This window comes from Nannospalax galili, unplaced genomic scaffold (genome assembly GCF_000622305.1).
Source record: "Nannospalax galili isolate Female #2095 unplaced genomic scaffold, S.galili_v1.0 scaffold236, whole genome shotgun sequence".
Classification (NCBI taxonomy): Eukaryota; Metazoa; Chordata; class Mammalia; order Rodentia; family Spalacidae; genus Nannospalax; species Nannospalax galili.
Genome location: NW_008338710.1, coordinates 2,731,741 through 2,758,966, shown reverse-complemented (window position 1 = coordinate 2,758,966; position 27,226 = coordinate 2,731,741). Strand labels below are relative to the sequence as shown.

Genomic DNA, 27,226 nt, shown 5'->3' with positions numbered 1-27,226 from the left:
CGTGTTGTCCAGTTAGTTTATCCGACAAGTCAACGTTTCTGTTGGCTGTTCAGACTTTGGCGACATTAGCCATAGCTGGCAAGGGAAGTATGTGCTCAAGTAGTAGGAAAAATAGGAATTTTCTGGAAGTGAATGTGGCTTATGCAATATAAGAAAAGACTCTTCAGCCCCAGGAAGAGATTCTAAATAGTGTATGTTTTCTGGTGAAATCAAATGGTTGAATTTTGCAGCAGGAATTAGCAGCATACGGTGCAACAGAACAAGCAGATAGAAGCTTATAGTTTTATCTTTCTTTTTTCGGTCTTTTTGAGACAGGGTCTCCCTGTTAGCCCAGCTGGCCTGGAACTCGCCATGGAGACCAGGCTGGCCTCGAACTCACAGAGTCACCTGCCTCTGCCTCCAGACTGTTGGGACTAAAGGCATGCGCCAACACGTCTGGCTCTAATTTTATCATTTTTTAAAAGATTATTTGTTGGTGTTTTGGTTCAAGGGACAGACTGCTAAATTGGCCTAGTAATGCTCATTATTTGAGACTTCACAGCATTAATATCTGTCCTGGCCACTTTATAAGTGCTTCAAAGATATTTTCATCTTTCTCTGTGTCTAAGTCCAGGAAAACATTACAAATGTCTAGTCAACAATTTTATTTTAAAGGAGATATTTCAAATATCTCCTTTATCAAAATATCAAAAACCAATATTTACAATTAATATACTATTACATATTCTGTGCTGTGCACTGTTAAGACTGAAGAGGAAATTCACAAAGTACAATAAACAGAAGGTTGTGTGTCACTATTAGTTACTATAGAAGTTGAATGTGCTGGCCTGGCGATGTCTCCTTTGTCTCATTTTTCTGTATCCAGAGCCTGGTCTTTGAAGGCCACATGAGGGGAAATGTTGTCATCTTAGGAACACTGAACCTAGAAAAGACAAGTGCTTTTAGAAGGGCTTCAGGAGATGTCTTGCATCTTATAGTAAAGCCACATTTTCTGCTCATGTCTGGAACTTAGCAGGGACACTATATTTAAGTGAGGAATTTCTAGATCATAATCATGAGTTTCCTGAACAGAAGTGTCTGGACAGGCTATGAATCTTTGTTATAAAGCAAGAGTAGTGTAAAAGCCATATTGTGATGGATGTGAAAATGCAAACTGAATGCTTAGCAGGCTAGAGCATTTTTTCCCCCTGAAATTAAACAGTGAAGGATTCCTTCTCTAAGAAGACTCAGGAAACAGTGGCTTCAGCCAGGACTGTCTGTAGGAGGAGATGCTGTCACTTTAAAAGACTGCTTAATCCCATCTTATTGAAGACATGGCTTCAGGGAGCTCTGATGTCTATAACATATCACCTACTTTAAGACGAGGATGTATTTGGGGAGATCCTGAGGAGGTTTTTAATTAAGGTTCCACTTCTGGAAGCGGCAGGGGTGTACACTTATCTTCCCACAGATTAAAGGTATACATTTGGGACATAACTAACTGCCCAAAGGTATTGGGAGTGACCAGAAGTTGGGAAGATGTCAACCCCTGAAAAAGAACTCTGTTGGGTAAGACACATGTTCCTGTGACTTTCCACCTGGAGAGGGTAAGTCCCGAGGCAGGGGATGACTAGAGCTTAGAGCTTAAACAGTGAAGACAAATCCAGTCAACATTCTAAAGATTGAAAAAATTTCTTGGCTGGGCATGGTAGCACATGCTTTTAATCCCAGCACTTGGGAGGCAGAGGGAGGCGGATCTCTGAGTTCAAGGCCAGCTGGGGCTATCTCAAAAAGAGGTATCTGGAGACCCTATCTCCAAAAAGACAAAAAAAAAAAAAGTCTGAAATACATCCACAGAGAAAATATATACACAGGAGTGATACTTACTTGATATTAAAGACAAACATTACAAAGAGATTTAAGAAAAATAACCCAGAACTGCATATTAAGTGAAAATGTCCTGCAAAAACAAAGGCACGAGCAGAGAACCACAGTTTAGGTCCCAGGACCTGCAGAGTGACTAACAAACTGTTCTGGGGGATCCAATGCCCTCTTCTGGCCTCCTTGGGCTTTGCATGGCTGTGATACACATATACATGAAGCAGAACATTCATACACTTAAGAAATAAAAAGTGAAGGAAAGTAAGTAAGCAGCAGCAAACTTGCTGAGTGGAACCAAAATCCAGGTGAGTGCATTCACATTTCTTGTAATTCCTTTAAAAGATATAACTAAAGAAAAAAGTAATGTTGAGAGAGAGAGAGAGAGAGAGAGAGAGAGAGAGAGAGAGAGAGAGAGAGAGAGGAGAGAGAGTGTATGAACTAGGATGTTAAATGTTTTTGGAAAGATGAGTAGAAAATAGTTGAATCAAATACAGAGAGAGAGAGAGAGAGAGAGAGAGAGAGAGAGGGAGAGGAGAGAGAGTGTATGAACTAGGATGTTAAATGTTTTTGGAAAGATATGAGTAGAAAATAGTTGAATCAAATATTAAAAAGTAATTATGAGAAGATGAGAGAAACAAAACAAAGCAGATGGGACAGTAATTCAGTTAAAAAGAACTTGAGAAGGGAATTATAACTGAAGAAGATTATACTTCGGCACCTGTCATAAACAGTATTTAGCCTAATGGCTAAAATCACCCAGTAGTAAGGAAAAGAACACACCACCATCAGTTTAGTCTGTCTCCCAAATAAAAGTTGATTTTAGCACTCAAAAATCACCATACTATGCTAATATAATAAAGGGGAAAACTTTAATCAATTGACATAGTCTGACAAAAGTCAATGTTCAGAAAACTAGGGTGGGGTAGATTTAGCTTAGTAGTATGCTTGCCTAGCAAGTACAAGTTCCTCAGCTGGGGTGTGTGTGTGGGGGAACAAAGGTACTCTGAAGAACCTTTAAAACTAAACATTCTAATAAAATAGTGAGTTTGGCATGATTGCACATGCCTGTGAGTCCCACAACTTGAGAAGCAGAGGCAGGAAGGAGGATCACTAAAGTTCAAGGCCAGCCTGGTTTACATAGTAAAACTCTGTCTCAAAAACAGGCCTGAGCCATGAAGCTGGATGTGGTGGTGCACGCCATTAATCCTAGCACTAGGGAGGCAGAAGCAGGTAAATCTGAGTTCAAGGCCAGGCAGGGCTGGGAAGTAAGAAACTGTCTCAAAAAACCAAAACAAAAAAACAAGGACCCCTGAGATGGCTCAGGAACATTGCAGGCTGAGGGAATTGAGTTCAGTATTTTTGTGTCTTGGAAAGACCCCATCAAGAAAGTAAAAGCAGGCTGGAGAGATGGCTCAGTGGTTAACAGCACTGGCTGCTCTTGTAGAGGATCTAGGTTAGGTTCCCAGCACCCACATGTGGTTGCATGTAACATCAGTTCAGGTGATCCGACACCCTCTTTTGACCTCCATGGGCACTGTACCACATGGGTGTACCTACCTATATGCAGGCAATACATTCAAACACATGATAAAATATTTTAAAAAGTGAAAGCTCACAGAAAATATTTGTAAATAATACATTATAAGATTTGCACATAGAAGTGAATTCTTATAAATCAAAAAAGACAATCCAGGGCTTTAATCCCAGTACATGAGAGGCAAAGGCAGGCAGATCTCTTGAGAGATTACTCTGTGGTTAAGAGTGCTTAAGAGAACATGCTCTTGCAGAGGGTCTGAGTTCAGTTTACAGCACCCATGTTGGGCATCTCACAACTGCCTGTTATTAGCACTAAAGGATCCAGCACCCTCTTCTGGACTTCACAGACGCCTGCATTTGTGTGTTACCCCCCCCCCGCCCCATATATACATAATTAAAAAAAATACACAAATGGCTAACAAACACATGAAGAGATGCTTTACACAGTAGTTTGTGGCATAGCAACAGGACCAAAATGTTACTACTACACACTCACTGGGATGGTTATAACCAAAAAGACATATATGAGGTTTTGGCAGGTTTTGGCCAAGGATGTGGAAAAACTGGCACCCTCAAACACTGCTGGATATAAAATAGTGCAGCCCTGTGAAAATGGATCAGAAGGTCCAAGAACAGCAAAAAGGCCAAATGAGACTGTGACACACACAAGGTCATCAGATGAGACAGGAAGAACAGGCTAGGGCTAGCTCAAAGCCTTACAAGCTTTTATTGTGTGTGCGTGCATGCAAAGGAGGATGTAAGGTGTCCTGCTTTATCCTCACCCCATCCCTGTGAGACAAGGTCTCTCACTCAACATGGAGCTTTCTGTTTGTGGCTAGGCTAGTTGTTTGGCAAGTCCCAGTAATCCTGTCTCTGCCCCTCAGTGCTGGGCAGGTGTGCATGACCATGCCTGGCCTTTAGGTGGGTGGTAGGGCTAGAACTCAGGTCCCCATTCTCGTGCAGCAAGTGCTCTTACCAGTGAGCCATCTACCCAGCCATTGTAAGTCTTAAAGCCACCAGACAGTTGAGGAAGGGAACTGGGTGTACTGGAGGTACACAGATGGGAGTGATGGGTGGGGAGGGGAATCCTGTAACATCTTGGGTTTCCATCCTCACCAACTGTTGGATGGGGCTGCTGCAGATAGAGGGAAGGAAAACCACAGGCTGTGTATAGGGAAGAATTTACAATTCCATTTTAACCATGCTGAGTTCCAGTTGCTGTGTCAGGGATTAACCCTCCCCCGCCCCCTTTTTACCAGAGTCCCTGATTTTTAACAGGATTTTTGCCTTTCCCGATAGAGACTACATTTTCCTGTCTTTCTTTGGAGCATGTGTAGCCATGTGAGCAAAAGTCCTCAGCAGTGGAATGAGGTGGAAGGAGTATGTTTGGAGTGTGGTGTGACCAAAGACTGGGAGAGGAAGACAAACTGGGATTTTCAAATCTTTGGAAATCAAAGTTTGTACAATTTAAGTATTATGGGTTTTTATTTATTTATTTATTTTAAAAACAGGGTCTTCCTGTAGCCCCAGCTGGCCTAGAACTTACTCTGTAGACCAGGATGGCCTCACTCTCACAGAGATCTGCCTGCCTCTGCCCTCCTGAGTGCTGGGATTAAAGGCATGCGCCACCAGATCTGACACAATATTCTGAAAAATCTCAATTTTTTAAAAAACTTGGCTCTAGTTTTAAGGGGCTGATCGATTACATGTAATTTGATAAAATACGTTCTTGTTGGAATTCATAATGCTGCTTGGCCAAATAACTTGCCACTTTTTTCTTTTTTTTTTTTTTTTTCCCAGTCAGGGTCCCCCTGTAGCCCCAGCTGAACTTGTTATATAGACCATGCTTGCCTCCATTTTAACAGAGATCCTCCTGCCTCTGCCTGGGATCAAAGGCGTGTCACCATGCCCGGCTACTTCCTGATTTTTAACATTTAAACGATTCAGGTGTGCCAAGACTGTTTGAATCTGACAATTACATGTTACACAAAAGGGAGTTGATGCTGATAGGGAAAATTAGACCGTATGGACTCTGGGCTTCTATGCCGGGAAAGGAGTGGTCACTTGGGCACTTACCTGAGTTTGTGTCCCACTACTCTGTCTCTGTGTGCAGGTACTGTGTGCAGTCTGAAATTTTTTTCAGTTCACCAGAGTTTAATCTTTCTGAACACATAGGACATGTGCTTTCAGTGTTTAGTAAGCTGTTTGGGGGAGGAAAATGCAGAGTAAATCAATGTCTTTAACTCTGGGTTATGCTAATATGAAAATCAACTCTCTTCTGTCTACACCTGTTAACATGTTTGTCCACTTAAGAATTACAAATAGTAGATCCTCTTAAGGATGATGCTAAAATCACAGAAGGTCCCTCTGAGAGCAAATTTGGGTGCTTTGGGATCTTTAACAACATGGAGCAAGAAGATCTCAAAGGGAGGAGTGGCAGAATGAAAGCCAGTTTTTGGAACCATTTATGTGACATGGTAAAAGGGGATGCACACTTACATCTTAAATTCCGAGTACAGCGCAGGAAAGCCACAGTGTGGACATACTGTCCAATCATCTTTCAACATGTGTCGACCCTAAAAACATTTGAGAGTGAAATTCATCTTTGAAAAGCTGTCACCGTTATTCAACTGAAACCAAATTGCAGCCCAGACAGGCCTCTAGCTTAGGAAATTATTGCTGCTTCATGCAGGTGGTAACTGTTCAGAAAGAGGTGGTACTAAAGGACTTGTTCTAGATTTACTCGTAAGTGGATTCCTGCTTAAAGCCTGAATTGTCAAACTTCATTTTTTAACTTAAATTTATTTTTCTTTATAATGGAGCTCAGGGGTTAACAAAATAGGCATTTTCTGATAGTAGGTCTCAATGGCAAAATAAAATAAACAACTGCCACTATACAGTGTGCTGGTATGTTATCCACCCAGGTAGTGCAGGTGAGCTTAGCATCACAAAGCAGATTACATACACTGTAATGTGGACAGTAGGTGGCCGAAGAGGCCTCAGTGCACAACCCTCTGATCCCAAGTCTGCTGGTTAGTACCTTCCCCTAGACTACTGTATGCTTTGAACACCACCTTCAGCTTTGGTGACCGTAGAAATTCCTGCTAAATGTTGCAAGAAATTTGAGGCAGAAGCTATGTAAAATGTGAAGAAAACGTTGGCACACATCACATATTCAAAATGTGAAGGGAAAATTAGAAACTTACTGTTACGATGCAATATGGGATGTTGTTTTTACATCCAGGACAGAGCAGTTCACACTCTGGGAGAAGAAATTGGCAGAAAGGACAGGGAGTTGTGGCTTCTTCCATCTCAGATGTATCAGGTCTCCTGGGGGAAGCATCATATGTCAGAAACACTGCTTGATTCCATGTAATGTGACCAGCAGAGAGGACACGTAATGCTCCTGATTCTTCACAGGCAGACCCAGATACTTCCCGGCTCAGCAGCAGCCCCTGGCCCCTTTCAGAGGAGAGGAGGAGAACTTGGGCCTGGCCAGTTCAGGAGCTGAGCTCAAGCCAATATATGGCAAGAGCACAGGCAGACCTTGCTGTCTGCTGTGCTATCGGAGTGGGTGTTTGCTAATTTTCCTGTCTCCCTTTTGTATAACTGGAGTGGTAAAGGCCACCCAGTGCTGTTCTGATAGAACTTTCTTTGGCAGTAAATGTTCTGATTCTGTTCTGTCCAGAGCCACATGTAGCTTTTGAGCCCTTAAGGTCTGGGGAGTGCGAAGACCTAAGTTTTAAACAGGGAGCTAGTGGGGAACATAGCTTAGACCATCTTAGCGAACACCTTAGAGAACATAGCTACAGACCACTCTGTGCCATGTGTGGGCAGAGAATGGCAACCCAGCCTTGGTCAGGGAAGCACTACACTGTCATAGCCCTTACCGGCTTTAAAGCTGTCTACCATAAAGGCTGTCCTTGGCTAACACTAAAGTCCCATTTGCTTCCTCTTGTCATTACCATATCTCTTGCCTGGGTCAAGATTCTGGTATGCCTGAGTCCCCTGGTAATAATAAACTAGCAGTGTCACTACTCTAAGTAGAGCATGCCTGCAGCTGATTTTACCTTTTGTAGATGCTGAGTGCTGCTTTTTTAAAAATTTTATTTATTTAGCTTTTATGGCTAGAATATAAAGAGTCTCCACAAAAGGGTCCTTTGATAATGCTAGTAGTGTTCAGAGGGGCTTTGAGAAGTGCTGGATCATGTGGGCTCTGCCTTTATCAATTAATCCACCATGGTTTCAAAATCAGAAACCAAATAGAGGCTTGGAGGCGGTGGAACTGTGGAAAGAGGAAGTTGGTCCTGCAGGTGTCTGTGAAGGGTGTTTTGCTCTGGCCCTTCCTGTGTCCCTCTCTCTGCTTCCTTGATTTGTGAGAATGATTTGACACATATTCTCCACCTCCCACAGCCCAGAAACAACAGAGCCAGATGACTACAGACCAGCACCTTCCACAGCCCAGATAATCTTTTCCCCCTTCTAAGTTGTTTCTCAGATATTTGCCACAACCATGGGAGGTCTATGGAGTAGCACACCAGTGTTCCTGTGTAAAGGCTCTGCCTTATGTATGTCGTGTGCACAGGATCTGGAAGGTCTCTGCTTCTGGTGGCTGTGTTAACATGGAGTTTCTCAGAGAATATCCACTGTTTTGTTCATCTCCTTTGGCAGACACTGCTGCCTACCTAATAGCCATTCCCTCCTCTTTCCTTGCCAAAAGCTTGATTCCCACTCAGCAGCAAGCTTCACAGGGACTTCTGTGGCTGTACTGGACAAGGTGATGCAGAAGTCCTGGGGTTGGTACCTTCCTTCCTGATTATAAAGGCAAAGGCCCATTCGCCCTTTAATTCTCCTACTACTTCCTTCCTCAAACGGGGATGTGATGTCTATAGATGTGGCAGCTATACTGCAACCCTGAGGGAAGAAAAGCACTGTATGCTATGGATGGCCCAGTGGGAAGATAGAGGGAGCTGTGATTGGTGACATCAGGGCATGGTGGCACCAGCCCGAACTATGATGCCTGTGTATGAGTTACATAAATTCTGACGTATTTAAGACAATGTTGGGTTTTCTGTTGCTTTTACCCGCTAGATTAGTTTTCTCTTTGCTGTGACAAAATACCTGATGAAAAGCAACTGAAGGGAGGAAAGGTTATCTTGGCTCACTGTTCAAAGGAATGCAGTCTATCCTGAGGAGATTGTGAGGCAGCAGTCAGGAAGCAGAGCCAGGTGGCTGCTCAGTCCACTCTATCCTTTTGTCCTTTTTATGTAGTCTGGAACCCCAGCCTGCATTCAGAGTGAGTCTTCATTCCTCAGTTAAATGTCTCTGGAAACACCCTCAGACACACCCAAAAGTGTTGTCTCCTACGGGATTTTATAATTCAGTCAAGCTGACACGGTAAGCCCTCACCCCTGCCCCCACACAACTCACTTTCTCAATGAGCCTTCAAATTAGAAGCTGCATTTTAAGAATAGCATGGAAGCTATGATTAGATGGAGAAACGGCTGCTTCTGCCCACCTGACCATCGCCTCGATCTTCTTTTTGTACTTGGCATCAATTTTGTTGCGGTACTCCGGCCTCATCAACATAGCCGCGAAGCTGAAGGCAGAGTTCTTCAGGCCTGCTCTGTGACACTCGATCACAGTAGATGTCAGGATAGGTACAATGTCTGCAAGACACAGAGAGAAGAAAGCATAATGGCCCTGTCCTCGGAGATGCTGTGCGACCCTGCCCACAGCTCTCAGAGCTCTGCTTTTCCTGCAAACATCTAGACAGGAAAGGGCCTCAGGAGAGTTGGATCCTCCGGACCTTCATTTGATCTGATGCACTGCCCTGTGATCCCATTACCTACATCCCAGGAGCTGGAACACTGGGGCATGATCCTTCCTATTTCCTAGTACATTTTTGCATGACAGGACTGCAGGACTGCCGATAAATGAGTCAGGGAAATGAACAGGACACAACTTCAGAATTACCGGCTGGACATGACCTTTGAGAAAATTACTCTTGCTACAAATTGCTGGACTGCTTTCTAAAAGGTCACATCAATTTCCATTCCTACCAGCATTCACAAAAGGTTTGTCCTGCCTTACCCTTGTCCAACTTGGGTGCGTGTTATAACTTTTTCTTTTTTGAGGCGAAGTCTTAAGTAGTACATACTGAACTGGCCTTGAACTCACTGTGCAGCTGAGGATGACCCCAAACTCTTGATCATCCTGCCTTTTCCTCCTAAGTGCTGGGATTACAAGTATATACCACCATGCCCAGCTTGTGTGTGCTAATGTTAAAGTCTTTTTTATGTAGCAAAACAAAACAAAGCCCAAAACATGTAGAGATTAGGGTTATCCAGACATAGTGGTTGTGCTGGATAGCTTTAGTGTCAACTTGACACACCTGGGTTGAGGGAGCCTCAGTTGGGGAATTACCTCTATTGGACTGGCCTGTGGCCATGTCCGAAGGGCATCTTCTTGATGAGTGATGTGGGAGGGCCCAGCCCACTGTGGGTGGTGCCACTCCTGGGCAGGTGGGTCTGTGTTGCATAAGAAAGCAGACTGAGCAGGGGCCAAGGGAGCAAGCCAGTAAGCAGTGTTCCTGCATGGCCTGTGCTCCAGGTTCCTGCCCTGAGTTCCTATCTTGGGCTCCCTGATGAATTATGACCTGGGAGATGTGAGTTGAATAAACCCTTTTCTCTCCAAGTTGGTAGTGGTCAGAGTGTTTTGTCACCACAATGAAGAAACGAACTAGGACAGTGGTACACAACTGTAATCCCAGCACCTGGGAGGTAAAGGCATGAGGATCAGGAGTTAAAGGTAATGCTTCACTACATAGTGAGTCCAATGCGAGCCAATGAGACCCTGACTCAAAAACACAAACAAAAAGAGGAAAGGGTGGTGAAATATGATACATAGGCCAGGCTTGGCCTACTCACATTTCTATAGCTCTGGTTGTACACTTTTACATGGCTGAAGGAAATGTGAGAAGACATTCTAAAATAACACGAGGTTCAAATTGCTGTGTCCCAAAACTAAAGTTAGACTCTGGCTCTACTTGTTCATTTACATATTACAACAAATGACCTGAGACATTTAACACCTGGCCCTTTACAGCAGAAGTTTGCTCACACCTATCACACTGTGTGACAAAGTCTATTCATTTAAGAATGTTCCAAGGACAGGTCTTTGAGAAGAAAGAGAACTTTTCCAGGAGCCATGTCCTACAGTGGGTGAAATAGAATCAAACGTTTTTTGAAAAAATATTTTATTTATTATTTTTATTTTATGTGTATGCATGTATTTCCTGCATGTATGTAAGTGCACCTGTGTCATACAATGCCCACGGAAGACAGAAGAGGCACTTGGATCCCCTGGAAGTGGAGTTATGGACAGTTGTTAGCTGCCATGTAGGTGCTGGGATTCGAACCCAGGTCTTCGGCAAGAATAGTCAGTGTTCTTAATCACTGAGCCATTTCTCCAGCCCCAGAAGTGAACTTTTATAAGCTGACCAATACCTTGAGTAAATGTTACCTCATTGCCTTTGCCCCAGTTGGTTTATCTGTGAAACAGAATACAAACAGGCGTGTGTGTAGACAAGTCCTACATGGAATGGTTGGAGCCGATTAGTTACCAATAGAGACCTTGAACACCTAGCTGTAAGCCTGCCCTCAGGGACTTGGCTTGGGGTAAGGTTCCCACCATTTCCAGTGCTGACAGAACAGCTGTGCCCAAAGTCTCTACAAACAATGTGCTTTGTGCTGGGTACTTTCTTTGTGGGAATCTGGTGTGGTGGGAACATGCCAGGGCAGAGGGTGCCCATGTGACCAGCTGCCAGTGAAGTCCTGGGTCCTTGGTCTGAGTTGCTCCTGGCACATGGTTTCAGACATGGTGTCACAACTTGCTCTGGGGCAGTGACATAACTAACCCATATTCAGTGTGACTGCATGCGAGGGGATCTCTGTAGCTTCTGCCTCCACCTGCTTTCCTCAGACATCACCTCACATGCCCTGTCCTCTGGACAACTTTGCTTCCTTTTGGTGTAATAGACCTTAGCCATTGGCAATTCTACATGTTGATTCTTGTTGACCCTCCTGGGAAGCATCAAATTCTGGGGTGTCTTGGGGATCCTGAGCTACTATTTCATGGTGCTGTGGGGGGACTAAATGAGTGAACAATATATGGAGCTTTGAACACTGGCTGGTTGGATGAATGTGGACCTCAGCACTGCCCTAAGGTCCACTGTGGAATGAGCTCTGTTCGGATAATACTTACGCGATGGGAATTTGCTGATGTTGTTGGCCACCCGAATAAGCATACGTGCCCCCTTCATGTGGTTTCTACTCTTAACATGAATCTGAAATAAATAATACATTTCATCCTTACAACCTTGGATGAGCCCCAATTCATGTTTTCTTTCCCCCAAACAACTCCTTGGCTGTACCCCAGAACAGGACTGACCTGAGATTCCTAAGCCCTCCCTGGCTCATGTTGCTGGGGCTGGGGCTCCCATTTCTCCTTCAACAGCTGCTTTCTGGCACCACAGCCCTGTTGTCTGGTCTGTGCTCTGCAATGTATTTGCTCTAGACTGCCTGAGGTAAATTCAAATCCCTGGTCCGTCTCTTACTGGCCTTTACTGGGGACTAATAAGCTTACCTAGGTGTAAGACCTGAGAGCTGGAGTCAGGGCAGGTGGGAAGAGAGGAGGGCTTGTGAAAGGGAGTACTGCCTGTGGAGGGGTAGACTAGCACGGCAGGAGGAAGGGACAAGGTGAGGCGAGGAGGACTGAAGGTAGGACAGGATGAAGCTGCAGGGCAGGAGCCCAGCCACGAAGCTATGGCAGTCATTCATGTGTGAGATGAGGGGGCAATGTGTTGGAGCAGTGGGATGGGGAACACACTGGTCCCCCTATGTGGTGGCTTGAATGAGAATGTCCCTAGTAGGGTCTAAGTATTTGGACATTTTGTCCCCAGTGGGTGGTGCCGTTTGGGGAGGTCTTGGAAGGTGTGGCCATGCTGGAGGAAGCACAATACCAGGGGTGGGCTTAAAGAGTTCTTGAGCCTTGCCAGATCTCAAGTCACTCTTGCTTTGTGTGCCTGCTTGAAGATGTGAGTGCTCTGCTTTCTGCTCCTGTTCAGCCACCTCCTACCACCATGCCTCCCCACCATGATGGACTATAATTCCCCTGGAAATGTAAGCTCAAATAAACTCTTCCTTCTGTAAATTGCTTTGGTCAGTGTTTCTGTCACAGCAACAGAAAAGTAACGAATACATCCCTACCTGTGGCTTTCTTTTCTATGGTTTTACTTTCCTGCAAGCTACCATATCCAAAAAATAAGAACATGGCACCTGACTACCATCTGTATGTAACTCTAGCTCCAGGGGATCAGATGCCCTCTTCTGGCCTCTGTGGGCACTGTACACACAGTATACATGCAGTATACTATACACACTTGCATACATGTAGGCAAAACACTCATATACATAAGAGAAAAAATGTTTTAAAGGAGAAAGACCACATTTATATAACTTTGTTTGCAGTGTACTATTGTTACAAAAGTTCTATTTTATTACTAGTTACGGTTTATCTCTTATCTGAAGCAGAGAAGGTAAGCCCTACTGCTTATCCTCCCTCAGCTTCTCTCTGGGCCTCATCACTGCCCAACTCAGCTGACCACACCCAAGGTCCTGATTATCCTCCAGCCAGAGTCCCGGTCCCAGCTCTGAGGAGAAAGTTAACCAAAGCCTGGTCCAGATTATTCCTGAAATATGGATGAATCTTTCTTTGTTCCTTTGTATCAAAGGTACTGTGACAGTTTTGCATCAATCTCATCACCGTTCATAGGGTCTAACAGTTTTGCTGCCACAAGCACATCTTTGAAAGCCCTGGAAAAGCTTGCTGTTATGTGAGAGACTAGAGCAGAGGGGAAGAGTCACAAAGAGGCTCTGCAGTAGACAGGAACAAACGGCAGGCTCAGAATAGCAGTGCTGGGCCTAGAGGGGTTGGATGGTAAAACTCAAAAATCACACCACACAGCTTATATGGTGGTCAGCCCTGATTGGGGCAATCCCTTCTAGAAATCCTGCCATAGTTTCTGCTCCCAACTTGTTTTAACATCTCTCCACTCTGTGCTTCTCCATTTTGCTGGCAATGTGCCCCCAGGTCAGTGGCACCACTTATGCCTGAAGCTGGTGAAGACCTCTGCCTCCAGCCTATCCCTAGGGAAGAAGCATCCCCCAGCTGCTCTGAGGGGAGGTATACTCCCAGGACTGAATGTTGAAATGCCTCCTCTTTGTAATTAGTGTTACAGACCTGTGTGGTCTAATATGGCTACTTAAATCTAAAAATTAGAAGCTGGAGAGATGGCTCAGCATTAAGAGCACTGGCTGCTCTTTTATAAGACCGGGGTTGGGTTCTCAGCACCCACATTGTGGCTAATGACCATCTGTAACTCCAGTTCCAGGGGATCCAACACCTTCCTCTGTCCTCTGTGGGCACTGTATGCACCTGGTGCACTTACATACATGCAGGCAAAAAACTCATACACACAGTAAAAATACGTTTAAAAAATTTAAATGTAGGGGATGGGGAGATGGCTCAGTGGTTAAAAACACTGGCTGCTCTTGCAAAGGACCTGGGTCTGGTTCCCAGCACCCACATGGAGGCTTAACAATAGTCTAACTCCAGTTCCAGTAGCTCTGATGCCCTCCTCTGACCTCTGTGGGCATTGCATGGATGGTTGCACTTACATATATGCAGGCAATATACTCATACACATAGAATAAAAATAAATCTAAAAATTATAATACAGTTGGGCATGGTAGCACACACCTTTAATCCCAGCACTCAGGAGGCAGAGGCAGGTGGAACTCTGTGCGTTTAAGCACAGACTGATTTACATAGACTGATTTACATAGCGAGTTCCTACCAGCTGAGGCTACAGAGAGACCCTGTGTCAAGAAGACCCCCGCTCCCCCAAAATTAGAATACATAAAGCTAAAAATTGCAGTAGCTCCATGTCAAATGCTCCACAGCTAGACTAATAGCTACCATACTCAGTAGCACAAATACGGAACAGTTCTGCAACTAGAAGTTTCTATCGGACAGTGTTTATCTAGATAATAATTACAATTTTAATCTTTTGTAACAGGACTATGCCAGTAGCAATCAAATTAAATAAGCTCACTGGACTGGCCAGACAATTGGCTTAGCACTCACAAAAAGAGGAACTTTGATATAACTGAAAAGTTGGGAAAAAATATAAATTGCAGTAGGTCTGTATCTTTTCAAAGGTTAAGTATATAAATATACCTATCAAGGGGCTGGAGAGATGGCTCAGTAGTTAAGAGCACTTGCTGCTCTTGCAGAAGACCCCGAGTTCGGTTCTCAGCACCCATATCAGCAGCTTACAACTGCCTAAACTCCAGATTCAGGGGGATTCTATGTTTTTGGCTTCCTTGGGCACCTGCACTTACGCACATATACACACATAATTAAAAGTAATTTCAAAAGATCTTTAAAAATTGTAAATATACATATGGAAACATATACACATACATGTAACATAAACTACATAACCATCTGAGGTTTATATGATCTATTTGGTTTTTACTGAGAACTACTGATTAAAAAAATCAATACACAAAAGCCAGGCATAATTCATCCATGTAATCCTAGCACTGGGTGAGGGAGGCAGAGGCAGGAGGATGTCTCAAGTTCGAAGGCAGTCTGGTTTAAGTGGTAAGTTCCAGGCCAGCCTGGCCTAAGTAGTAAGACCCGGTTTTAAAACAAACAGCTGGGCATGGTGGCACACATCTTTAATCTCAGCACTCAGGAGGCAGAAGCAGGTGGATCTCTGTTCAAGGCTAGCCTAATCTACATAGTGAGTTCCAGGTCAGCTGGGGCTACAGGGAGACCCTGTCTCAAAAATATAATAAACAAACAAACAAACAAGCACACACAGGGACTGGGATGTACCTCAGTTGTAGAGCACTTGCCTAGCATAGGTGAGACCCTGGGTTCAATCCCAGCCTACACACACACACACACACACACACACACACACACACATAAATAAAAAATAAAGGCAAAGAAAACAACCCCCCCCAAATATACAACTAGGAATAAATATTAAAAGGGGTTATATAGGGTTAGCAGTATAGAATGATACACACGGCAAAACTGGCTCCTGTTTTCTTCCCACCTGTCTGCATGGACTCTGGTGCCCTGAACCTCTGCCTCATACCTCCTTCCTAGGAGGAAGCCACCACTGCTAGTCTCTTCAGCATATGTACCACCATGCTTGGCTGAGAACATTTTTTTTTTTTTTTTTTTTTTTTTTTTTTTTTTTTTTTTTAACAAAAGGGCAGCACACTGTAGCATAGGCCTGTATCCTGCTTTTGCCACTTGAGAATATGGAGATGTAGGAAATGGCTCTACTGTAGAGAAGTGCCCACAGGAAACCCCATTGTATGAAGAGACTTGGAGGGTCATGTCCCACATCACTCCCAGGCCTCACCTTCACTAGTATATAACTGTGCAGGATCATGAGGTTGGTGGCCATCTCGGAGGGGATTTTGATCTTCTGGGATTTAAGTTCTGCATACATACTGAAGAGAACATCATGTGCATTCCGATAGTTTCCTTGGGAAAAGGTGGTAAAATGACATTACTATGATAGGTGCAGCCTGAGGACTTCCCTGGGCCTTCATCTTACAAGTAAGTTTGCTAATTATATGTTATTAACAACATTTCAAACATTTCTGCTATACAGTAACTTCATAGGTTTTCCTATTTTTGTTGATGGTACTGATACCCAGCCAGTCCCTCTGAGAAGAAATTGGCTTATATTCCTCACTCTTCCTTGGGGCACACCCCACCTCAGAATGCACTGAGTTCTAAGAGTCCTTCCAGTTCAGCCACTCTTCAGGTCCATGGCTGGAGTTCTTTGCATTCCATGCAGCCTGTGCCAATCAGGTTTCCTCAGGATGTCAGGGATTCTATATCTCAGGCATCACTCCAAGGCCAACATCTCCAGGTCACACCTCAATCTCCGGTGGAACGACTCAGTGGTAGGGTGCTTATCTAGTATGTGTGAGGCTCTGGGTTCCATCTCTAGCACCAAAAAGCAAAATCAAACCCTCGACAGGCAGTGAGTTCAAGTGAAAATTCCTGAGTAGAGGCCCAAAGCCCTGCTGGACCCGGCCTGCCACCTTTCCAGGTTTCCCTACGCTCCCCTGGCGGGAGAGGCTGGCTGCAGCCTCACTGTGCTTTCCCAGAGCACCCTTTTTCCTGTCCCTTGCTCTCTGGTCATTCACCACAACCTTCACCATCGCTTATCTCCACCCTCCAACTCTGCTTACGCTCTTCCTTTAGGATGCCCTGAATCCTTTCTGATCACCTTCTAGTCTAGTACTAGAAAGAAATTTCTAGTACTAGAAATCCTTCTCTTTCTAGTCTAGTTCTTGTCACCATGGATAACAATGCTGAATTCAATTTCTGCCTTTTCCCACTAATCATGGACCTTGAGGACAGAACTATGGTTCAGTTCTCTCTGGGTCCTAAGTTCCCAGCATGCGTCTGAGGTGTCAGATCAACATAAGCAGAATAAAGGTCTAGGGCTTGTATCCAACAACAAAAGAAAACAAAAGAAAAACTAGTAAAGATACCAGACTAATTCTCTGACTTATTCAATAAACACTTAAGAGAGTATGAAAGTAAACAGAACTATTCTTGAGATTCTATAAATAGTTCTGATAATTATAAAGAACCAGGTCCATAATGATACAGCATAATTTCTAATATCTCTCCTATGGTGAACGCAGATCCGTACATGCAATGGAAAGAAAATGCTGCCAGGAGGGCTGGGTGCTGAAGAGGTCAGAGGAGCAGCTCTAGAGACAGAATGTAAGTTTGCAGGACAATGCCATTGCCCAGCGACTCCACACTCCGAGACGGGAAGATTTTTCCTTCTCTGAATTTTAGAAAAGGCAATCTTCTTGGTCCTTTGGGGACCAAGGCAAGGCTAGATTAGAAGCTGGCTACTCTTTCCTGAGCAGAAAGGTTTATAACATTACCTGTTTGGGTAGAAAAAAATTATTAAGGACCTGGGAGTGGAGATGAAGGTTGGTGGTAAAGCACTGGGCCAGCATGTGAGGGGTCCTGGCTCAGTCCCTAGCACCACAGAAACAGATCAATGTTTGGGATGTACCTGCAGACTGCTCTTCTCTGGCGATGATGATGGCGGTCCGGGCGGCTTCACGGTACTGTTTCAGAGCCATGTACAAACGGAACAGGTACTTGGCATCCTGGCATACAAAACCATTAGCAAAACATCACTTTCTTCATTAGTCAAGGGGAGAAATACCTATAATTCTGTGTTTCAGTTACAATTACATTTCTCAATAGCAGAAGTGATGTTGTTTTTAAAAACCTAATAAAAGCAGGCTGGAGAGATGGCTCAGCAGTTAAAAGCATGCACTGTTTTGAAGAGGACTGGAAGTTCATATGACAGCTAACAACCATCTGTAACTCCAGTTCCAGGGGATCTGACACCCACTTCTGGCCTCCGCAGGCATTGCATGGCACAGGTGCACTTACACACATGCAGGCAATACATTCATACATACAAAATAAATAAAAATAATAAATAAAATATTAAAAAAACAATAAAAGCTTACTGAACGTTTTCTTAGAGGTTGTGTGTCAGGTACTTATTCTAAGAGCTTAAGAAATGTTAACCCAGCCAAATGCTCAGACCTAATTTTGTTGGATGAGAAGCGAATATAAAAGGTGGGCAGAGGAGGCTTAGGAGCAATGACCTGGATGCACTTTGTTCCTGATCATGCTCTGTGGAGTCCCACCTGGGTTTTGAAACAAAACATTCTTTTTAAAAAATTTTAATAAAAATTTTTATTATTTTTACTTTATGTGTACATGTATTGTCTGCATGCATGTGAGTGCACCCATGTCACGCAATGCCGCGGAGGTCAGAAGAGGGCTTCGGATTCCCCTGGAACTGGAGTTAAGGATAGTTTGTAGCCACCATGTGGGTGCTGGCAATAGAACACGGGTCCTCTGCAAGAGCAGTCAGTGCTCTTAACCACTGAGCCATCTCTCCAGCCCCTATAAAACATTTTTATATGATGGACCAACCTTGTAACACTTTGAAATTTTAGTACCTGTGTAAGTTTTCTCTGTTCTATGTGATTTAGCTTGGCCCCTGACTCCTTTCCATTCCAATTCCAACTCAAGATTGTTTCATCCTGTATTTGGAGCTGGTTTCCAGGTTTTAAAAATAAGTGACATAGGGGATTGGAGAGATGGCTCAGCAGTTAAGAACAGTGGGTTTGAATCTCACCACCCACATGGCAGCTAACAACAGTCCGTAACTCCAGTTGCAGGAGATCCGTCAGCCTCTTCTGTCCTCTGTGGAGGACACAGGTGCACTTACCTACATGCAGGCATAATACTCATACACATAAAATAAAAATAATAAAAAAATAAGTGGACATAATGGAAAGTGGTTTAGGACAACACAAGGGCCTGGGTCATTTGGCAGATCACCTGAGCTATGCTGGGTCTCTGTGGCTTTGTCTGTAAGATAAAGGTGATGGGTGCAGAGATCCAGCATCCTGTCCACTGTGATAGGACACTGCTGTCTCTCTGCATCAGTGATTAGAGTCTGTCACAAGCAGATGGCTTCGAACATAAAGGCAAAGGGGGACAAAGGGGCTTGGGGGCACTTCCTAAGGCATCACATGGAGAGAAGATGGATTTCTGCAGGAACCCTCAGGGAGCTATGGATTCTGACATATGCTCTTAGCTGTTAATTTAGCCTTGATAGTGATTATGCTTATACCTAACACTTTTGTTAATTTCAGTTTTTGAAATATGAATAAAGCACACTCATTTTTAGAGATCAGTGCTAAGTCACAGTTTCAATGATTGGTTTTCAATTTCTAGAATAAGAAAACCTGACATCTGAGAACAAATTGTGGGTGCAGGGGACTGTTACTTGAGAGACATGGCTATGTCATGGGCCCTATGTCAGTTCTAAAGAGGGGATGTGCACAGTCCTTTTACATGCAAGGCTGAGCTAGAGGATCTGTGGCTACTTTCAGAGGGTCATTTTACAAGTCTATGTTGTGAAGTCATGACAGGTGAAGAAAGGGCAGGATAAAGTAAAACTGTGACTGAGACATGAGCACCCAGTATTGCACAACACTCTGTACCTTTGGCATGCCATCACTCTCCCCCATTAGATGGTCGATCAGCTGATTGGTCAGCAGTTTATCTTTGGCCCGGCCAACCTGTGTCATAAAAGAGAAACCTCAGCAAATTCCGCATCTTAAACCTATTGGCAATAGGGAGCAAGGGTGGGGTAAAAGAGGAAATAAATAACGTTCTGCTAAGAAAATGAAATAAAAAAACATGTAACAGTATCCATAGAAAATTGCTTGAAATATAATTTAGCCCCAGGGTCTTTCTTCATTGGTTTGCTGAGTCTTCATCACTGAAATTCCATCGTTAGAAGCTATAGCTTTTCTTAGCTGCCTGCATCAAAATAGGATCTTTTCCTTTGTATATTCAGAGAAAATACTTCTTAAATGTTTCAATAAACATCTTCTTAAAAAGCTGGACGTGGTGGCGCATGCCTTTAACCCCAGCACTTGGGAGGCACAGGCGGTTCTCTTTGAGTCCAAGGCCAGCCTGGTCTACAAAGTGAGTTCCAGGACAGCTGGGGCTAGAGAGAGACCCTGTCTCAAAAGGACAAAAAAGAAAAACAAAAAAACTCCTTAATATCAGTGACTGAAATCCCTTGTGAACTGCACCTTATCTTGAGCAGAAGAGCTGGGGCTTGTGCAGGCTAAGCATTCCAATCTGAGAATCTGAAATCTGAAATGTGTATGTGTATAGTGTATGTGCACGTCTGGGGTGCATGTGCCTGTGTGTGCGAGCAGGGGGGAGAGGAAGCTGTCAGGTTTCTTTTTCTATTGCTCTCCACTTTAAAAATATTTATTTTATGTATATGAGTGTTTTGCATGCATGTATATAAGTGCACTCATGCAGGTAATGCCTGCAGAGAAGAGAGTATTGGATCTCCTGGAACTGGAGGTATGGACCATTGCTAGCCACCATCTGGGTACTGAGACTCGAACCCAGGTCCTCTGCAAGAGCAGCCAGTGTTCTTTTTTTTTTTTAACGTGTTTTTGAAACAGGGTCTCTTCTCTATAGCCCCAGCTGGCCTGGAACTTACTATGTAACCAGGCTGGCCTTGAACTCACAGAGATCCACCTGCCTCTGCCTCCCAAGTGCTGGGACTACAGGTGTGCGCCACCACGCCCAGTGAGCAGCCAGTGTTCTTAATTGCTGACCCATCTCTCCAGCCCTCTCGGGATTATTTTCAACATTATGTCATGTCATATCTGGAGATACTATCTGAGAAGAACCTGTGGACTTTCTTTTAGGGGCAGCTTCCATATAATAAATAAATTTATAAGTACTATGTGTGAAACTCAATTTTTCCATGCATACCTTTGCAGCCCTCACAGATTAAGATACAGAGCACTTCCACTTACCTACAAAGTTCCCTCATTGAGGAGCTGAAATGCTCCAAAATCTGAAACTCTGAGCATCATGTTGGTGCTAAAACAGTTTCAGATATCAGGTGCTTTGGAGGTGGCTCACTGGGTAAGAGTGCATGCTATGAAGGCAAGAGGACCTGAGTTTAAATCTCTAACACCCACATAAAAGTTGGTCATGGCCACGCATACCTGTAACTCCAGTACTGGAGGTGGCGGTTAGACATGCAGATCCCCGGAGCTTGCTGGCTAGCCAGCCTAACTGAAATGGGACATAAAGACTGTGTGTAGACAGCTGGCAAAATTAGAGGATGGCTATATAGGAGTCTGTTACAGTGTTTGGTTTATTTTTGCATATATTTGGAAATTTCTATTTTCATTTGTTTTTGAGACAGGGTCTCATGTAGCCCAAGCTGGCCTCGAAGTCACTACACAGTAGAGGACCTGGAACTTCTTAAAAAAATTTTTTTTGACTGATTTATTTTTATTTTATGTGCATGAGTATTTTACCTGTAAGTGCACCCATGTATCCAATTCCCACAGAGGCCAGAAAAGGGCATCAAATCTCCTGGAACTAGAGTTAAGGATAGTTGTTAGCTGCCATGTGGGTGCTGGGAACTCAACCTAGAGCAGTCAAGTGTTCTTAGCCATCTCTCCAGCTCCAAAGATATGAATCAAGATTTTTTTTTTGGCAGTGCTGGGGATTGAATCCAGGGCCTTGTGCATGCAAGGCAAACATTCTACCATCGAGCTCTATCTCTGGTTCTGACTTTGAACTTCTGATACTCTTGTCTCCTCCTCCTGGGATTATAGGCATGTGCAACCATGCAGCACTGGAGACTGAACCAGGGCTTTCTGGATGCTAGGGAAGCAGCTCACCAACTAAGCTACATCCCTAGCCCCTGGAAATTGATATTCTTCAAAGTTTCAACATAGGATTTACTTACAGTTTCAATTGCCATTTCTATTGCCGCATTATCTTCTGAGCTTGGGCATTTCAAGAAATGTTTGAGTGCCTAAAATGAGAAACATATAGCAATTAAAGACTGCCTGCTGTGTGCACACTGGAGAAAACAGTTTTTGCTTACACAAAGTAACTGCAGCATGTCAGAGTATTTTCACCTCAACCAGGGTCTGCAAAGCTCTGGGTCTTGAACATGTATTTCAAAGTCTGGGTATAGTTTTAAAAAAATGAAAAGATCCAGGGAACTGTCTAAAGAATCTAGTTCTGATTTCTGATGAAATAGAACTACAAAATATGTCCTTTTTCCACAGAAAGATTTAATGATTTTAATTCATTTGTTTTTATAACTTTTTTTGGTGTGGTTCTCAGGATTGAACCCAGGGCCTCCTGCATGCCAGGCAAATGCTCTTACCACTGAGCTATATCCCCATCCCTTTCATTTAACAAATATTTATTGATAACCTGTTATTGTATATGGGATTATACTAGCTTTTGTGAAGAATACCAGGAAGAAGCCCCACTTTTTGTGTTAGATACAATCTAATTGGGGAGATCAGTGTGATGTAGTGATGGTCACAGGAACTGTTTTTAAGTCATAATTGACTAATTCCTGAACACACAACCTATGAAGAAATTCAGCAGCTTAAAAGCAAAATGGGCCGTGTGGAAAGTTAGTTTTAGATGCTCTGAGGAGGCAAAGACAGTTATGTGTGTAGATGACCCAAAAGTGACAGAGACGAAGACCAGGATGAACTGGGAGGCAGTGAGAAAGCAGATGGAGGGTAAAGATGTCAAAGGTCTCGCTGTAAGCATCTAGTCAGGGACACTTCCACAGACAGCTGGAGGCCATCTTGGAACACACTGGCTGGCTTACAAGCCAGCTAAGGAATTTGGGCTTTTTCTAAAAGGCCAGACATGGTAAACTGGCAGCATGTGGATTGAATTCCTACACAGACAAGCTTTCTTTGGCCAATGAAGTATTCTGAAATATCTGGCCCCATATTTTAAAACTGGGGCACCTTGGTTTCTGTTTCTCTTGAAAAATTCTATCATCAGGCACTTCTAGGCAGATTCCTGAATGGTAATAATGTGCTAGGCATAGGCAGCATCTGCTCCCTTTAGACAAGTAATCTTGTAGTCCTCCTGTCTGTCATACAGGCATCTGTATTTACAGCTAAATTTATTATGTCTCGTTTGGACACTGTACTCCCTACCTTACGCAAAGCAAGTACTATTTGGGGAACAACATGACGGATGAATTACATGCAGAGAAACTAGAAGCAGGGGACACAGTTAACTGGAATCAACATAACCTGGGTTTGGGTTAGGCTGATGGTAGTTAGAATGAAAGGGATGATGGGAGAGGTTCTGGGAGGACTATGATTGTGTATGGGAGGGAGAAGAGATTTCTAAGCTAACTCTCAGGACTGAGGTGGGTGGCTCAGTGGCAAGGCTCATACTTAGGATGCTGAGACCCTGGGTTTGCTCTCCAGTGCCAACAACAACAGACTCTGAGATTCAAGTCTGAGTGTCTGGGAACATGCTGGCTGGTGTTTCAAACATTTCCCAGAATCATCTCTATGGTGTCTAAGGTATGTTCTCTTGGCAAATACTAACCCGTGAATACTGGTCACACAGCAAGAAGAATTTTCCAGCCTGAAAATGTCTTTTTTCTCCTTCAAAGTATAAGGCAATGCTTTGGTAGTTGTCATTAGTCGTGTCTTCAGAACCTAAAACAGAAGTTCATTGAGAGGTATCTGAGCAGAACCTGATTACCTTTTTTGCCAACCGAAAAATAATCTATAAGAGGCGGTCTAAAAACAAGAGACTGGGCGGTAGCGTGGGGGGTGGGGAGGTGGTGCTGGAGTTTGCACCCTGGACACTACATAAAGGAGGAAGAGAACCACCTGCACAAAGATGCCCTCTGAACTTCAAACATATACTGTGAAACAGTGTGCCTCCATCATGCTCTTGCGCACATACATACACACATACACATACACACACAAACACACAAATCTTAAAAAATAAAATCAGATTAAAAACCTTTTTAAAAATATATTTTATTTTTATTTTATGTGTATGCGTGTATTGCCTGCATGTAGGTAAGTGCACCCATGTCGTGCAATGCCTGTGGAAGACAGAAGAGGCTGTTGAATCCCCTAGAACTGGAGCTACAGACAGTTGTTAGCTGCCATGTGGGTGCTGGGATTTGAACCTGGGTCTTCTGTAAGAACAGTTAGTGTTCTTACTGCTGAGCCATCTCTCCATCCCCCAGATTAAAAACCTTTTAACACTGAATATCGATGTTATCATTTTGTTTTTATCACAAAGGATATTTATCATAATTACTTCAAATAACAACACTGTTCCACCTCCACTTCCCTCTGCATAGCATAGCAATAAGGAGAGGAAGGACAAGACTGTGATTTGCCATCGTTCTTCAAGACATTCATCATTCTCTGAGTCTGAATCTCCTCTCCTAAAAGAGCAGGAACCACCATGCTTATAAACTTAACCATGACCTGCCTGGGGATTCAGAACCATCATAAGCCAAATTAACCCCAACACAAACTTAAGCCAGGTCCTTTCCTATTTACAGTTATTTGATTGTTTACTTGTTTATTTATTATAGGGTTTTGTTACATAGCTCAAGATGGCCTCAAACCCATCCTCCCACCTCAGCCTCCTGAGTGCTGGGATTACAGTTCAGTTTGGGCTACCATGCCCAGATCTCACACTGCTTTTGTCTGTACTTTTTTTTCTTTAGACCTTTATTGTCTCCAGTTATGTTAATTACTTCCCAACAAGTGTTTCCTTGAAGAAGGGAACACATTTTCTCATGAATATTATTAATTACTTCCCAACAAGTGTTTCCTTGAAGAAGGGAACACATTTTCTCATGAATATTATTAATTCATATAGGTACCTTGTGAACCAAAAAACCAAATATTTAATGATTCCCTTTATATGAAATAAGAGGAATAGTCAAAGTCATAAAATTCATAGAGCATAGAATAAACGTTATCAGGGGCTGGGAGGTATTATTCAGTGGGTATAGAGTTTTGTTGTGGGAAGTTTTAGTGTGAGATGGATGGTGTTGACAGTCACACAGGGGTGAATATTTTTTAAATTTCTAAATGACTTTTTTCAAATATAACTCATATTTTTTAATTTATTGTTTTTTTTGTGTGTATTTCATAAGAACATCCTAAACAATCTTATTCATCTACATACCCACATCCCAAATGGCACTCTCCCATAGTCCCCCCTGCCCCACTGGAGCACATATACTCTGTAATCACTGTTACTGTTCACTGTGCTGTCAGTGCCCCTAGCCATTCCCCAGTGCTTGTCCAGCCACACAATCTAGTCAGCCCACCTAGAGATCCTTGTTTTAGGAAGATGAGCTGTTCCTCATCTAGTAGCAATCAGCTGTCAATATTCCTTTAGATAAGATTGGGGTCTGCTATTCATTTTCCCAGTTCTATGCTGGGTTACTCTCTGGGAGTCTCTTGGGCCACCTTGGCCAACAACTCAAAGGAAGGTATCTCCTGTCTGGCATTGTTTCTTGTTATGTAGCTTTTAGCTATACACATGGACTCTTAAAGAGTTATATTGACCCCTTTAATCTTTGGTTATACTTTACTTTTGGGTATTTAAGACCATACAGTTGGTCCAGATAAACCAATTTATTTTTACTCTTTAGGCTGTTTAAGGATCTGTCCCTCAGGGGTCACATGGGCTTGGGAGGAGCCCCTGGCTCTTTTTTTTTTTTTTTTTTTACCAGTTCCATCTATGTGAAGATAAGTCAAAGGTCTGGCTCAACTGTGCGTGGCTGGCTTCACTTGGAAGCACGGAGGAAATGATTCCTCTGTGTTGACCTTCCTCTTTGTAGACTGGACACTGGTTCAAGTCCATTTGGTGGGGTCTCCTTGGCCTCCTTGATCAAGAGGACAGGTGACACACTACAGTTACAGGACATTTTGAGAGATGCTCATAGTCCCCTGGAGCTTAGTTGACCTAGGAGGGCAAGGAGCAAAAACTGTCCTTTATGTCCCTCTGACCAAATTAGTATAGGCCTCAAAGTACGGCTGTTAGACATTCAAGAAGGTTAGTTCCACCAGTCTGATACTTTTAATTACCATGTGCTATGTAGATAAAACTTGGGCAAAGACCAAACATCCTCAGATTAACCTTGCCTTAAGATAGTTGTATGTATAATTTGTCAGTACGTTGTTTGATTAATATGGTTCCCTCTGGTTTTTTAAAACTAGCTAGGCATTATTTACCTCTTGCATTGTCTAAACCTTCCACTGTTGTTTCTTCATTTAAAGTGCCCCATTTTTCCCATTTCTCCCTTAATACCCTTCTCCTATGGTCCCACTTCTCTTGAGCTCCTTCTTTCCCTTTATCCCCAAGGTTCCTTGTACAACCCTCCCTTCCCCTTCCCCTTAAAATAACCTCATTTTTATCCATGTCTCCCTTATTAATGCCTGTTTCCTACTGTTCTTTTCTTTCAGATTCTTTCTTTTCCTTTACCTCCCTGGTTCCTTTCCATTATCCTGGTTCCTATATGTCTGGATACATACTCATTTATAAGGGTTTGGTGCTGGGATCCACATATGAGGGAGAACATAATGTTGTTTGTTTTTCTGAGTCTGTGTTACTTCACTTAGTATAACAGTTTCTAGTTCCATCCATTTACCTGCAAATTTCATCTTTGTCTACTGCTGAGTAAAACTCCATCGTATAAATGAACCACATTTCATTATCCACTCATCAACTGAGGGACACTTAGGTTGCTTCCATCTCTTAACTATTGTGAAAAGAGCAGCAACAAACATGGATGTACAAGTGTCTCTGCAATAGGATGAGGTCTTTGGGTACATGCCAAGGAGTGGTATAACTGGGTCAAATGGTAAGTTCATTTGTAGCTTTTTAAGAGTTCTCTGCACTGCTTTCCATAGGGGTTGAACAAGTTTGCAGCCCCACCAGCAGTGGATGAAAGTTCCCCTTTCCCCACATCCTCTCCAACATTTGGTATCATTTGTTCTCTTGATCTTAGCCAGTCTGACTGGGCTAAGATGAAATCTTAAAGTAGTTTTAATTTGCATTTGCCTAATTACTAATGATGTTGAACACCTTTTAAGATGCTTCCTAGCCATCTTTATTTCTTCTTTTGAGAACTATATGTTCAGATCCTTGGCACATCTTTTAATTGGGTTATTTGCTTTCTCGATTCTTTGTTTTGTGAGTTCTTTAAATATTCTGGATTAAAATCCTCTGTCAG

At 43.3% G+C, this 27,226-nt stretch overlaps 1 protein-coding gene across 2 annotated transcripts in view; it reads right to left on the bottom strand.

Annotated features, from left to right (window-relative positions):
- Nucleotides 1–629: 629 nt before the first annotated feature.
- Nucleotides 630–27,226, bottom strand: part of Wdr19 (WD repeat domain 19) — an 89,323-nt gene continuing 62,726 nt past the window's right edge. The window contains exons 27-37 of one of the 2 annotated variants that reach the window (XM_008833230.3): nucleotides 23,551–23,663; nucleotides 21,917–21,985; nucleotides 19,620–19,697; nucleotides 17,597–17,693; nucleotides 15,905–16,029; nucleotides 11,662–11,743; nucleotides 8,915–9,065; nucleotides 6,603–6,726; nucleotides 5,896–5,972; nucleotides 5,473–5,597; nucleotides 787–922 (exon numbers count right to left, since the gene is read on the bottom strand). In XM_008833230.3, coding sequence (XP_008831452.1) covers nucleotides 5,489–5,597; nucleotides 5,896–5,972; nucleotides 6,603–6,726; nucleotides 8,915–9,065; nucleotides 11,662–11,743; nucleotides 15,905–16,029; nucleotides 17,597–17,693; nucleotides 19,620–19,697; nucleotides 21,917–21,985; nucleotides 23,551–23,663 — 1,025 coding nt within the window. In that variant the 3' untranslated portion in view covers nucleotides 787–922; nucleotides 5,473–5,488. Of the gene's footprint in view, nucleotides 923–5,472; nucleotides 5,598–5,895; nucleotides 5,973–6,602; nucleotides 6,727–8,914; nucleotides 9,066–11,661; nucleotides 11,744–15,904; nucleotides 16,030–17,596; nucleotides 17,694–19,619; nucleotides 19,698–21,916; nucleotides 21,986–23,550; nucleotides 23,664–27,226 lie in introns of both variants that reach the window. The other variant, XM_008833229.3, reaches the window with a different exon arrangement.